The sequence below is a fragment of the Manacus vitellinus genome, unplaced genomic scaffold (genome assembly GCF_001715985.3).
Source record: "Manacus vitellinus isolate BGI_N305 unplaced genomic scaffold, ASM171598v3 scaffold_4_pilon, whole genome shotgun sequence".
Taxonomy (NCBI): Eukaryota; Metazoa; Chordata; class Aves; order Passeriformes; family Pipridae; genus Manacus; species Manacus vitellinus.
Window position 1 is genome coordinate 6594614 of NW_021940604.1, and position 15407 is coordinate 6610020.

At 37.1% G+C, this 15407-nt stretch overlaps 1 protein-coding gene across 1 annotated transcript in view; it reads left to right on the forward strand.

Moving 5' to 3' along the window:
- The first annotated feature begins 1434 nt into the window (after window positions 1-1434).
- SNX9 (sorting nexin 9) overlaps window positions 1435-15407 on the forward strand; it is a 42854-nt gene continuing 28881 nt past the window's right edge. The window contains exons 1-3 of the mRNA XM_008932331.3: window positions 1435-1518; window positions 3848-3922; window positions 5080-5202. Of these exons, the coding sequence (XP_008930579.1) occupies window positions 1441-1518; window positions 3848-3922; window positions 5080-5202 (276 nt within the window). The 5' untranslated portion in view covers window positions 1435-1440. The remainder of the gene's footprint in view (window positions 1519-3847; window positions 3923-5079; window positions 5203-15407) is intronic.

The following is a 15407-nucleotide window of genomic DNA, read 5'->3' on the forward strand; positions in this document are numbered from 1 at the left end:
CCAATATAAAATTTTATTTTGTCTTAAATTTAATATTTTAACCTGCAGGAACAAACCTCACTTCTGTATGAGCTGAGGTAGCTAAAGCATGTGCTTTAGCAAATGTGCATTTCAAAATGTGCTAGGGAAGTGCTAGGGAAGTTCCTGAAGTAAACTTTCTGCTACAGTAAATCCTGTATGACCTGTAAAAATAAGGGCTATGATGCAATATACATTGAGTTTGATATTTTTCTTCTGTGTCAGCACTGTCTGGGAAAATCTGTACTTTTTCTGTTTGCCTTTCCTGACCAAGAGTCTAGCTTTCCCTTTTGCTGCTCTTAAATACCCCAGCATTGGCATCAATCAGATAAAATAATGTATTAATTACTTCTTGGATACCTGACTAACATAAAGACTTGAGGTGTAAATAATAAGAGTTTTATCTTTTATGAATTCTACTACTGTGATGAGTTTTATTTAAAGGGAAGAGAAGCTCAGATAAAGGATCAGGTTTAAAAGTTTTCTAATATGCCAGTTTAAATGGAAAGCTAAAAATCTGATTCTAGATCTTCCTTTTCCATGGGGAAAATATATATAGTTTCTCTATGCATCCATTTCAACAGTTTCTGAGAAAGTAAATACAGTCCCTTTGTAATTCCTCTACTTTTTAGATTGGAAAGGAATTTAATAGAAGACAATGAAAATATCTTTATAAATATAATCTTAGGTCATGTCACAGTTCTTGGTATAAAGGAGCAAAAATATTCTTTAAATGTTAGGCGACTTTGTCAGTGTTTCAAAAGTAACATTTCTTTATGTAGTGTAGTAGCAGAGTCAGTACATAGCAAAGCCTTTGTGCATCTAAACACTTAAAAATTAGGTTGGTTTTGTTTTTCCTTCCCCAACATGGCAATATGTAACAGGCCTGCTCTCACTGATTGCTTGTGTGTTTGCATAGTTCCTCCCATATAGTCTCAAAACATAATTTTACATATTACTTTTTATGTACAGCAGTGGTTACTTACATCTGCAGTTATTTGTTTTTCTTTTTCTGAATTGCTTGCTCTGTGAAACAGTTCCCTTTACCCAAATTGGAGCTAGAATATGTCTTGTAGGAAAAAAAATTGTATTGTTCGCTAAAGTTAGAATCCTTTCCTTCTTCCCCTGGAAAATGTCATATGGATAGTTCTGGACATGGCAGCCAGCCTTGAACTGTGAATCCTTCTGGTAAATTATCTCCAACAAGCTCCACGTGAGATTTTTATCTTGTAAAGTTTTTGTTACTGTTCCGTTTGGAGTTCAAATCTAGGAAATGTTAGCATCTTGCGTGCTGAGTTGCTCTTTGTACTTTCAGCCTGACCTCACTTACTATTTCTGTTAGTTAAGAATAAGTTGTGCTGATACTTCTAAATAAGCTGGAAGGCTCATTGTTATATTCTTTTTCACATACAGGCTCGTGTTATGTATGATTTTGCTGCTGAGCCTGGAAACAACGAGCTGACAGTCAGTGAAGGGGAGATCATCACAATTACCAACCCGGTAAGAAAACCGAGATGGAATCAGGGCTTCAGTGCACTTTCCTGACCTACTTCTAGCAGATGGAAGAAAAATGGTGCTAGATGACATCTGAAGCCATGGCTACCCTTCCTTGAAGAATGAGCAAATAAACTGAATACAAAGAATTTTCTAATAGTTTTGTGGGAAAAAAATGCAGTGAGAAGTTTTGGAGGAGAGGGGATTCTCAAATTGTGCCCACACACTTAAGAATGTGCTCAGCTTTGTTTCCTTCTAAACAGAGCAGAGTGCCAAGGAAGAGGAAAGAGCTAATGATGGTGATAACATTTACATCTGAATTAATCTCTTTTTGTGTGCCTAATGTTCCACATTTTGCGTGTATTAATCTTTCAGGTGCTTGCCACTTGCATTTAAATGTGACATGCCAGCTCCCTTCTAGATTTTGAGTTTCTTAATCAATTACTGCAACATTCCAAGCTTGTTGAAGAACTCAGTCCAAATATTTCTTACTACATTTGTGTATTCTTTCATAATTAAAGAAATATGAATAAGGCACAGGGAAGAAGTGGTGAAAATACTATTGATAATACTATCAGGCACTTGTTAAATGAACAGTAGTTTTGAACACTGGTATTTTATTTATGTGGACATTTTGAATTTGAATGCACTTTTATTCTATGTAATTCTTACCCTTGATAACAAGGTGTTGATTCATTCTGCTTTTGATTTTTGTTTAGTGATATGGCTTAGCAAATAGATTTTGCTTTTAAAACATATACAAACAAAACCCACCTGATTTTAAAGTCAGGTTTAATTTATTTAATTGTATAGGAAGCATAGGTTCTGCAGAATAAACTAGTTCTTTGGAGAGCCTAGTCATGTGTAATTCTTATAATTTTTATTTCCACTGATCTTAAATACTTGAAGGAGATATTTAGTAGAACCAGAACCCTCTTTGATACTGTGCCGTGCTGTGGCAGAGGTTACATTTTAAATGAGTTCAGGAGTTTAATGACATGTCACAAAAGTAGGACTAAATATAAATAAATAGTTCACAACTTTTAAGCTAGTTCTCACTGAAAAGACATCTGTGGATTAAGGCAGTATACTTAAAACCAAGTTACACTTTATTTTATGCTGTCCATGACAGATTTCCACAAAGGCTCTTGATCTTTTTTGATATGATAAATTTAGACAGCAATAGGGTAAGTCATGCAAGTCCACTGAAGATTGCTTTTAAGTGTAGCAGTGCAAATATGACTTATGGATTAAGATGTCATTGCTCTTGCAGTTTAACCAAACTAATTGAATTTATAATCTGAGATGTCTAATTATTTCTGTGTTCTTGAGTAAAAAGTAAAGGAAAGTTGTTTCAATAACTGATCTTTACTGTTTAAAATCTTGAATACATAAACAGAGTTCTGCTAAGTGCAGGATTACATAAAATTTCCAAATGAAAGAACAAAATTGTGAATAAACAAATATATCCATTAGAAAGCAAATTAAGAAAACGTAAAATTCAGTAATTGCTGTCTAGCATGTGTGGTTCCAATTTTCACCTGTGAGCTGGCTTGACATGTGTTCCATAAACAGTTTGATTTAAAACAGAACTGAGTTATTCCAGGTAATGTTGTCCTGGAATTAACCATGCTTAACTGAAAAGGTCTGCAGAGGTTTCTTAGTGTATGTAGAACATATGTTTAAAAAAACCAAACAGTATCAGGATGCCCCACTGAGATCAGAGCTGAACTGTGTTAGTTCTTTTTTAACTAATAGCATGAGATCTGCCTCTGAAAATAAATGTGAAGTAGAAAGAGTGTCTCCAGATCTTGTATGGCATGTGGCTCTTTTAATCTTGAGAATACCCTTAACATTTTTGCAGGTAATAGCTCTCACTCATCACATATCTCTGCATCTTCAATAAAGGAAGCAGAGATTTTTACAGATATTAGCAATAGCTTAATTCTTTGTGTCTTGTTTCTTTATAGTCTATCGATTAAAACTAATGCTTTGAAATGGACATGATAATAGCTCTGTTTTTATGCAGTCTGTGTTCAGACAATTGACTGTGGTTTCATAAATGATGAGAAGTGCTGAAAAACCAACCTTTTTTTCCTCTCATGCTTGCTAAAATCTAAAGTCCACAATAGCTGTGTGAAACTGGCACAGTCTATGTTCTGTTTAAATGAGTATCTGCTGCTTCAGCAGCTTTAAGTGAGTTTGTTCATGGTTATACAGCCATAACTGTGTTTTGAACATTGCATTTGACAGCGAGACAGTGCTTTCTTCTGAGCTGTTTGAAGCAAACTGTGGGATCCATCTAGCAAAATTATTTCTATATTACTTCTTCTAGGATGTTGGTGGAGGCTGGTTAGAGGGAAAAAACAGCCAAGGTGAGAGAGGACTTGTTCCAACAGATTATGTTGAGGTAAGTAACTACACTGCTCTGCATTAGGAAAGTAGAACTACTAAAAAGGCCATCCTGTGGTTTCCTGATCAGACTGAAATGCTCAAACATAAAACTATCAGTGTTACAGCCTGGGATATATAATCATATTTTTGCAGCTGTATCTGGCTTTGGAGACCAGTGCAAACATACCATGCAAAGCTGCTGTGCCTCTTAGTAGTTTCCCAAGAAATGCAACAGTAAGTTGTCTGGAGTAAATACTAGTGATCTGCAGAACATGAGCTGTTTTGAATCATAATCCAATAATTGTTTTCTTTTCCTTTCTGACGATACAAATATGGAAGAGAAAGGAGTAATGCAAGTTTGCACCGGTGTTGCTGTGGCAGATTCGTCACACTCTCATAAATCTCTGGAATAGAGTCGCAGTTCTAGGGCTCAGGATGTGGGATCCCAAGCCCAGAGACTACTCAGCTTATTTTCTTACTGAGGGCCTTTGCTGTCTCTTCAGTGTGTGTTGATCTGTTTTTTGTTTGAAGACTAGTGGTATTGGGTTGGGGATGGAATGGGGATCTCAATGCAAAGACTGGAACCTGGTTCACACTTGGAGGGCCTGTGTCTGTATGTCTGTAGGTTGCCAGTTAGGTGAAGACTCTGGCAGCCTCTTAAGGCACGTGCCTCCCTTCCTTCTCCAGTGCTGTGTTATTTAAAAATAAAAGTGGAGAGGAAGGGAGGGGAAAAGCAGGACTATGCTGGCTCACATGGCCTTGTGTTTTTATTCATTTGATTAGCTCATGGTCTAGTAGATTTTGGCTCTCCAAACTTACTGTCCCAAATTCCTCCTCTGAGTATTGAGTTCCCAGTCTCCAAACAGTAATGTTAACAAACTTTTTAATCCCTAAGGAATTTATAGATAGATGTCCACTGCCACAACAATCTTGTGTGTTACAGTTACAATGCAAACCAGTTCCATCTGTTGTGGAAGTAAATCTTCCAGAACATCACATCAGTTTCTTGTCTAAAGTTCTATTGAATTTGAATTCAAAAATGTTATATGCAATCATCTTAAAATCTAGTGATATGAATGTTACGATGTTAGGATGATTATATATGATGATTCATATATAATAATATATATATTATTATATATGAAAAATCTTTTACAACCTTTTCCATTCCAGATTATAACTGAAGGTGCAAAAGACGGCATTAGCTGCGGTAACTCGTTAGCTGACCAAGCCTTTTTTGATTCCCTTTCTTCAAATACAACTCAGACCAACTCTGCTGCAAAAAGCACTAATCAGGTATGTCTCACAGTTTTTCAGAGACAGTGGGCATGGAAAGTTTTTTTGATGTAATTGCTTGCAGTACCATATTTGTGAACCCTCATAAAAGTACTCAATAAAGTAATTGTGTTTTCATTAGGGAACAATTTGTTGAATATTGATGATATGTCTGACTGCTCACATACTGTCACTGCTGGAAAATTCAGTAGTCTTAACACTTTCAGAAATGGAATGTTCTTATTCTTTCCAGTCTGCAATAATATAAATCTGTGCCTACTGCAGTCTCTGTAAGTGCACTCTGAGCAAATTTATCTCTAATACAATTGGGTAGTCTACACATCATCAGCCAGAGTGAATGGGTGTCAGAGGTTTCACACAATATTCTGAGTTGGAAGGGACCCACAAGGATCATTGAGTCCAACTTTAAAGTGAATGGCCCCTACAGGGATTAACCCATGACCTTGGTGTTATTAGCACCAGCCTCTAACCAAGTGAACTAATCTCAGGATATATTTTTTTCAGTGTTTAAGAGTTGTTTCTTGGATTAAAAAAGATGAAGCAAGTTCGTGCATTGTCCCAAGTCAGTTGGAGAAGAGACTGACTTTTGTTTTGCTGCAAGAATATTTTTGTAGGGTTTTTAATCCCTCTATTCATAGCTTTTTGCCTGGTGTATCAGTTCATTAAACAGCAAATATTTAGTTTCAGGTTAGATATCTGAGGACATGCATTATCTTAAACACAAACTGTTCATTGCAGTTTACGACTGCTGCATGTCCCACATGTAGGAAGTTAAACATTTTGAAGTCCATAGGTCAATGGAAGAACAAAATCTGCTTTTTTTCAACAGCAATACATAAAGGTCTTTTGTGTTGGAAAGTAAATGCTTTACTTATTGTAACAGCTGGAGGGATGCACCTGGTTTGTAGGTCAGTTAAATATCAGTTAGTTTTCTTAATTGCACCACAGGACTTTGACATGAAGTGAGATCTTTTGAAAACCGTACATGGGGCATTTTTGTATGACAGTGAATGTTTGATTTGTGCTTCCTTGTATTCAGCTGGACAATGCCAGGATTGTTATTCTGTGATCACATGTTCTCACTAGAGAACTCCAGAACTCACTGTGACTGTCTCAACGTTTATAACTTTTTTTTTAATTGATGCCCAGTTAATATGTAAGGCTAAACACAGAACTTTGAAATACCTCATGAATTTCTCATGTCAGACTGAGCCAAAAGTATTAATTATAGGTTAGTTTTCCCTCAGCAAAACTTACAGTAATTTGAAGGTAGAGTGGAGAAACCTCTTCTGTGCTGTCTGTTATCCTTGCCCCATTTTTTCCTGCTATAAAGTTTCTAGCAAAACTTTACTTTTGGGGAAGCTTGAGATATTTGCAGTAACTACTTCTGTCAAATCTGAATACTGTTTCTCAGAAGAGAAACATATAACTTAATTTGATCTAGGAAGGATTACTTACTAATATAATAAACAGAATATTTTGAATGGTGCTAGAGGTATCTGTGACAGCTTGTTCTGTGCTTAACACAAGGTACTTGTGCTCTTGTAGAAGGGGAGAAAAAAGCTCTTGCTTGTGTAGAGGGAAAGGTTAAAATAGAGGTATTTATTATATTCCAAATAATAGAGAATTACTATGGCAATATAGTCTTGGAAGTTACGTTTCTGGAGGAACAAAAAGATTGAAGATATGGCCACTTTGCAATGTTGTTTACACAGAGTCAACAGTATACTGTGCCTATAATACATACAAATTGCAGGTATTTCCATAGTAAGTTTTGGAAAGGAGCAACTTCAGGCAAACAGCTTGTCTCATCTGCATCAGTGCCCTACTCTTATAAGTGTCCTATTCCTTTCAAATGCTATGTGAAACAGCTGGAAAAAACAGTGTACCACAGTGCATTATAGTAAAACTATATTGCTGACATAGGAGAGAGAGAGGAGGAGAGTGTGCACCTGGATGCAGCCAAGGCCATGCAACATGGAGAGGAAACAGATTTCTTCAGGCCTAGTGTATTTGGGTCTTCAGTTTCCCTGGTTTTTTTTTGGTTTTTTTTGTTTTTTTTTGTTTTTTTTTTTAATAGCATAAACCATCCTGTTGTGCAGTCAGGATTTTATGTCATAAGTAATTTTCTTTTCTCAAGTCTTTTTTCTTTAACTGAGTTCAGTAACTGCTGTATGGTTATATATATTTTCTAAAAAAAACTAGATCTTGATTTAAAGACTGGTTTCTTCAGATTCTGACATATATCTGGTAGTTTTTTCCAGTGGCTTATTGCTAGTGGGAATTTGATTTGTACACTAGGCATTTGGGCTTCCACTTTTGGCTCTTAGGCATTTCTCCCAGGTCAGAGAGCTCTCTAGTGCAAGGTATTTTTTCCTTGCAAAAGTTCTATGGCTAATTGTCTTCTTAATGAAGAAATTCTGTTTATCCTGTCTGTCTCATGTAAGACACTTTTTTCCGTCTCTTAGGAAAAAAGCAGCCTTTCTTCTGCAGTCACTTTGATCTTGTGACTTGTCTGTAAAACAGGTGCATTGCTCCTGTGTACTTTGCATGGTGTCAAACAGATGTGACATTGCTATGCAGGTGTGGAAACACCCTATATATAAAGATTGCATTGGTTCCTGTAATACTGTGTCAGCAGGTTATACTGAGTTCCTCATCCCCTGCATACTGGCATCTCTTTTAGTGCCACTGCTAATGAGAATACAGTCTTCTACTTTGTTGGTATGACCCTTCTTCCTAGAGGTATTGTGCTGCATTTGGTTATGATAACATTTATATTGTGTAACAAGAGCTGGCTGAGACACTTGGGATTGTTTTGTGTTCAGATGCTCAGTTGTAAGCAATTGCCATAGCCTTTTCAAGTGCTTTAATAACTGACTAGGTCAATATACAAAGCTTTTAATGTTAAATGAAATTCTTGTTCAGGCTATGGAGAGTGAAAAAAACCTGACAAATTATGTGTCAATGTAAAGGGAATTGATGCTGGAGGTGGCACAGTAGTGGAAACTAAAATGTTCGCAAATAGATTAGTCTGGTAGACTATGTAAGAAATAGCAGTATTCCTAAATGCTGATATTTTATGGTATCTTATATTTTATAATAACATCAGGGGTTGAAAGCTTATTCTGAGAAATCTTTATAAAAGCAATTCTAAATAAATAGGATGGTTTAGGATTTTTCTTACTACTACTGCATTGAAGAAATTCCTTTCTGTAAACATTAAGTCACTCTAACACAGACATAGTTACACAATGCCCCAACTCCCCAATTTCAATAAGCCAAATGTTTTAATTCTTAGAATTCCTTCCATTCTTCTAACAATAAGTAAAAAAAACCCACAGGTTGTTGTGTAGTCTTTTAGTACCAAGCTTTATTAAAAATAACAGATCTGGCTGATTTGAAATGTGAGTGTGGTGCTTATTTATTTTCTATTTTTAAGAGACCAATTAAGCCACAGTGGTGTGTTTTAACCCTGGTAGTCATTTCAACCCCCTCAGCAGCTTGCTTATTCCCCCCTCAACTGGATGGGGGAGAAGGATAAAAATGTGGAAACTCATGGATTGAGATAATGGCAGCTTAATAGGTAAAGCAAAAACTGTGCACACAAACAAAGCAAAATAAGAAATTCATTCACTACTTCCCATGGGCAGGCAGGTGTTCAGCCATCACCAGGAAAGCAGGGTTCCATCATGCTTAAGTATTACTTGGGAAGACAAATACCATCACTTGACTATCTCTTCCTCCTTCGTCCCCCATTCCATTTGCTTTCCAGGCAAACAAGAGGCTTTTGATTTCCTGCTCTGGAAACTGTAACTTTTTGATGTTAAGAAAATATCATTGACTCAAACACTGCCCTACTCCCTGACTATCTTTTCCTAAGAAGGTTTTTTGTCGTTGTTCAGTAAATAATCTCCTGAAAAGTAATTAATAAGCAATAATGAAAAGCAGTTGCTTTTCCTTCCTTTTCTTCACCGATAAAGCCTTAATAACCAGAGCAACACTTTAGTAGTGTACCTTACCTGGGTTTGCCACAGATGTAAAGTGGCAGTAGAAAAGGGGCACAGAGATACATTCTAAGGAGAAGAATTCTACCTGACCCTTGGCAGTTCACTCTCTCCAGCTCATTTCTTGCATCAGTGGTGTCCCAGCAATGGCTGCTTTGGTAAAGCTTGCAGCTGCTCTTTTGAAGAAAGATATCTGTAAAAGATTTTTGGGACAGGAAAGCAATCAGAGGAAGCAATGAAGCTAATCAAACACAAAATGAGGAAAAAAATTTACTCAAGGTGACTATTTCTACAGTCAGCAGGAGATAAGCAGATAGGAGAATTTAATGTTGCATCTGCCCATAACATTTGTAGTTTATTGTCCAAAAATCTTTAGAAATGATTCAAGAAAATACAAGTTAAGGAAGCCTTAGTTGCCAAAGATGGAGGCTGTTCCTAGGCTTTTGTGTGGGTCTTGTCTTGTTTTGACCTGGTAGCCCTCAAGTAGAGGAAGCAGAGGGAATGAGAAATCTTTCCTCTCTGTCAGTCCACTGTTCCTCTGAGTGGCAATGCAGGGTGCTAATTTTAGACTGTCATCTGGAACAGCCAGTGAGTAAGTATATCAGCACTATGTTTTTTCTGTTTTTTAGAATTGCATATAAATAGTAAAGTAATTTACCTGTAAACTTTTCTGGTATTGGAATAAGACTGGCAATAATGGCACTGAAATAAATATAAATTTTGTCAGGTTAAACCAAATGAATCTGAAAAATACACTGAGTACAAAAGTTCTTGTTTTTGACAAAAAATGAATGGAGGTTTTTTCTCTTGTAGTATTTCTTTGATGCCAAGTTTCTTCCAGGGGCAGTAGCAATAATGGATATCCACACTTTTGCACAGTGCTTCTCATTGCAGTTGACCAAGAGGTTATTAGCTTGGTGGCATTTGAATACTTCATAATTTTACTATGTATGGAAATACAATCATTAATGTAAAATTCATTCTGAATTGTCTCCTCCAACTGGGTTGGTTTGGGGTTTTTTTGTTGTGGTCAAGACTGGTACATCTTCTCAAGTCATAGATGTACTTGCATTTATTTTGCTCATGTTGCAAGTTCAGAAGCTGCTGTTTTAACAGCAATTATCTCTCTCCCCATTCTGTACCACAACTTGTGGTGGTTTTTAATTTATCTAACTTAAAATGCTTTAAAAACTGTGAACAAGTATCAGCTTTCTGTTTTAACAGTAGTGTTTATCTGATTTATTTAGATTTTGCTACAGTCATATTGGCCCAAGCTAGTTCTTCTTATTAAGAAGTTAAAATGCTATCTGTACAGTAATCTCATTAGTGGTCTGTAAGCAGACTGTATGTATAATTAGCCATAATGTAGTTTGGCTGTTTACAATATATGTAACATACAGGTTTGAACATAGGATAGAAATACTATAAATTTTAATATATTGTATATTTTAGTTTGTATAGTTTCTCCTCCCTTCCCTCTAGGGCTCAGTCTAGCCCTTCTTTTTCCTTTTTTTTCCCCCTCTCTGCAGAATAGAAAGCTAGTATTAAAAACTTATACACGAAAATAGATTGGAGTACTGCCTCTCTGTTTCAGGGTGGAAGTGGATCATCAGCTATGTTGACGTAAGAGCTGTAGATGTGGCTTCCCTATATTTTAAGATTCAAAAATAGTTCATGTAGCTAACTCTAAGTTGCGTTTCTAGAGGAGTTTGTTCCCTTTTCTTGATACTGATTCTCTAATCACCACTAGGTTTGTTTCTGTATGAAGATGGCTGTACAGCTCTTCATAGTTCAGGATAAAATAAGTATCCTGAGAGTTCATGGTTTTGTGAATTGCAGATTTTTCAGTTAATTGCTGTTGACCTTAGAGAATCCACGTTTTGTGTTCTTAGTTATGTTGTGGGCAGAGCAATAAGGCCCCGTGAGTAGATACAGGAAGCAACTAACAGAAACCTCTCATGTTTGTTTTGTTTTATCCAGTTGTAAGTGTGAAATCACTGGGAATAGTTTCTCTCTCGGAAGAAAAATAAGATAAATGCACTCCTATGTGTAGGAAACCCTTTTCCTTCAGAAAACTGTGGGACTTATGTACAGACAGGATGAATAAATAGTAGTGGAAGCACATAATTTGATGTGCAGGAGTTGAGGCAACTGAAGTTACCTGGTGTGTAGACTCAAGTTGTTGAACATGCATAAGGAGAACACTAAGGAAGCTATTCCCATAATTTTACCTCATATTTTTTTCATTTTTTGCAACTTAGTGCTGAAAAGGCAAATTGACATTGTTAAATTTGCATACTGTAACACCCCCTCCCCTCTCCCCTTCCTGGAACTGCTACGAGTAGCGATAAATGCTAAGACTGAAGAAAATAGACACAGCACTGCTATTAAGAGTGCACTGTTCTTTCGTGCAAATTTTGAAATGTATGTTATTGCATTCCTTTAACAGCATTTCCATTCTCTGACGATTCTGTGTGTGTAGTAAAGTAGAAGTATCACCATGGGAAATGTAACTCACTTGTATTTGGTTTAGTCCAGTTTATCTTGTTAAACCAGTATGTTAAATTATCTTTAAAAATATGTGGGTAGGTTAACTATGAGAGTTACAATTACAATCATAACTTCTAGTTCCTGTTACAGATAATGACAGCGTAACATCCTCTATTGAAATGTGTAATTTGAAAGCAATTTTTCCCCCTCCCTCATCTCAATCACAATATTGCATTCAGACCTGTAACAGGAATTTGTGACCAATTCTTGTTTAAGTACAAGGCAATGGCTTCTCTACAGTATTGCAAATAGTGGCTTGCTTGCTTTGAAATGAATCACATTCACATATTTAAAAATAACCATCCAACACGTGACAGTGATTGTACCAATTCCAATTATAGAATTGTCTTGAGCTTTTTTGTGGATGACCCAGTGAAATGCAAAGGCTCAGGCAGGAAGCTGTTAAACTGCTGTAGTACTGTGATCACTCCCCATCTTCAACTGCACCATACCCTGAGGCAAAATCTGATTGTTGAAATAGTTTTCCACAAATTAGAGTGTTGGCATGCTTTTTTTTCTTGTATGATTCACAGAATCACAGAATGGGGCAGTTTGGAAGGGACCACAGTGGGTCATCTGGTCCAACCTCCCTGCTCAAGCAGGGTCATCCTAGAGCACATAGCACAGGATTGTATCTAGATGGTTCTTGAATACCTCCAGTGAGAGAGACTCCACAGCCTCTCAGGGCAACCTGTTCCTGTGCTCAGTCACCTGAGCAGTAACAAATTTCTTTTGCATGCTTAGATGCAACTTCTTGTGCATCAGTTCCTGCCCGTTGCCTCTTGTCCTATTGCTTGGCATCACTGAGAAGAGCCTGGCTCCATCCTCCTGACACTCCTCCTTTCAGATACTTACAGGCATTGATGAGGTCCCCTCTCCATTGTCTCTTCTCAGGGCTGAACAGGCCCAGCTCCCTCAGCCTTTCCTCATAACTGAGACAACTTGTTGTCCACCAAGAGGACCCTCAGGTCCCTCTCCACAGAGCTGCTTTCCAGCAGGTCAACCCCCAGCCTGTACTGGTATCCAGTTATTTTTCTGCAGGACCCTGCATTACCCTTTTTTTTTTCATTTGACTTCTTATTTCATGAGATCATAACTTGTGATCTAGCAGTTTGTCACTGACTATATAAAGAATGTTTTAACTTGATAATGCTGACAATCTTGTCAGCCCTCCTATGAACATTTCTGCTTGCTTGCACACTCACAGTGGCAGATGGCACGCATGTGTTGCACAATCCCCTTCAGCTCAGCAGGGGGCTTACTGCAGTATATAGTTTCCTTCCTGATTTTAATTTTTATTGTTCACTGAGCACTTATTTTAAAGTGGAATCATGGGCATTTGCAATTGAAAGTGGTAAGCTAAAAAACCTTAGCCAATAATACTCTCCAACTTCTCCTCCTCCAAAAAGAAGGCAACAAGGGTAACCCCTGTCCTCTGTTTCCAAACAGAAATAGGGAGTGCTTTTCCCAAAAAAAGGAAGGATAAAGCCTTATTTAATTTTGGTAGCCTGATCCTGGGATGTCTAGAGAACATCAGAGAGAAACAGGGAGCCTTTCTTCTCTTTCTGGCATTGCTGTGATTGGTACTTGAAAAACTGTCTGAAATTTCTCATCTGTGTTTCAAGAAGGAGCCATTAGGGATTGAAATCAGCTCAAGAGAAGACAAGGATATAAAGAAGTGATTTGATTGCCATTTAGAGTAACAAAAAAATAAGCTTGAGGGAGCTCCACTGAATAAATGTGTATAGGATTTTTAGTGTCTGAAATTTGAAACTAAGCAGACTTTAATTTAAAAAAAAAAAGGCATTTCCTTTAGCCGGTGAGGGTGACAATGTGTTTTGCCTCCCCTTGTCCCATCACTGAATATTATTTTCTCAAGTCTAAATTAGGTATTTTTCTAAAAGAACATTTTGTACTTCAAATATGGATTTTTTTTTTGAGCTGAATCAGGAGTTGATAGGGTGACAGGAGTGGCTGAGGAACAAATAGATTCCTAGGACAGCATTGCCACTGCCTCCTTGTCAGCTGCTTCTGGAGGTCCTCTCCTGTGTTGCTTTCATGTATTTATCCACAGGAACATTCTAGTATGATTCTTTAAGGTTGATTATCCTCTAAAATCTAGCCCATCTCCATTTTTGCTTTTCCTAGAGCATTTCTTTAAGGATGCGTAAGTTTTTAAGTTGTACTATAGGAAAGAGGACCTTCCTTCAGAATTGAAAAAAATGTCCTGCACCACAATGCTAAGGTTATGATTTACCTTTAAGAAAGCTTAGCCATAAAATATCATGGGTATGGCAGCTACTTCACTTATCTGCTAATATAGGCTTTCAACCCTCTGTCTTTTTTCCTGGAGCAAAACACTTGATTTTTAGGGTGACTATCTATGAATTCACTTACTTTTTTTTTAAATGTATCTGTCAGAGATTGTTAGCCAAAGATCTGAAGTTTAGTGTAATGTCTGAGTATGCCTAAGGCTTTGTTTCCATGCAGGTAACTAAGGCAGCTATAAAACTGGAGAAGTATGTTCATTCCTGTGAGCTATTCTGCTGAGCCACCATGACTTCTCTTGTGTTTTCTGCCACTGCTCTGTACTGTCTGTCTCTTTAAAACCCTCCTTCAAGAGCATAACACTTCACATTGCAGCTTTGACTGTCCTGAACTTCCCTTGATCTGATCAGACTTACTTTCTCTATTCACTGCTTCAGCATGGCTTCTGTCTCTCAGAGTAGATTTCAAGGTGTATTTCTTACAGTTGGAGGTCATTATTTTTGATGGCACAGTTACCTAGGTATTTTTAGTTACTTAAATTAGTTTTAGCATCTGAGCATTGTTTTTGTTTTGGCTTTTGTCCCTCAGGGGTAGAATGGATGATTTGTCTCTCAGGAGCATGCATTAATATGAGGAAGGAGTCTGCCAGGAACAACTTAGTTGGCTATGAGATCAAATAAAGATTTTTAGCCAGGGCAGAGGGACACCTCAGTGCTTTACCTTAGTTTTACTGTCTATAGCTTTGGATTCTCTGGAAAGTAGCAAATATGTCACTGTTCCGATTTAATTAATGATTTATTTGGTAAAGATACTGATATTCCACTCCCAAGCTGAGTATTTTTCTGTTTGGTGGAATTTTTTCTCATTCAACTATTATTAGATATAGATTTCTCTTCCCATCTCCTAGCCCCCTGCCAGTAACGATCTGCTTCTGTAGTGGTTTTGAATCTGCCCTTGGTGGAAGACTCTTAAAATATTCAGTAATGGTTCCCTCTGTTGTCCGTTCCCCATATAGTCTTTCTGTCTTGTTTTTTCTCCTAGAACAGTAGAAGAGAGCAAGTTCATAGTACCTTCAAAAAGGAAAATCAGCTGCCTTTTAGGGGTTCGTCCTTGAATTTGATCTCAATGTACTTGTTTCATGTTACCTTTGGGAGCGAAGAGATGCAATGCTTAATTTGAAGGATGATTAGTTTCTTAGTTGTGTGGTACGGCATTTTTTTTTGTGTGTGTGCTTGCATTTGAGATTGCTTGCATACTTGGATATTAGGTGTGTTGTATCAAATAATATTGACTAAATATCAGTTTCTTGCAAGGACTGTTCACATTTTTTGTGATGACTAAGAAGAGATCAGAGGGTTGGCAATTTCAGTTATGGAAAAC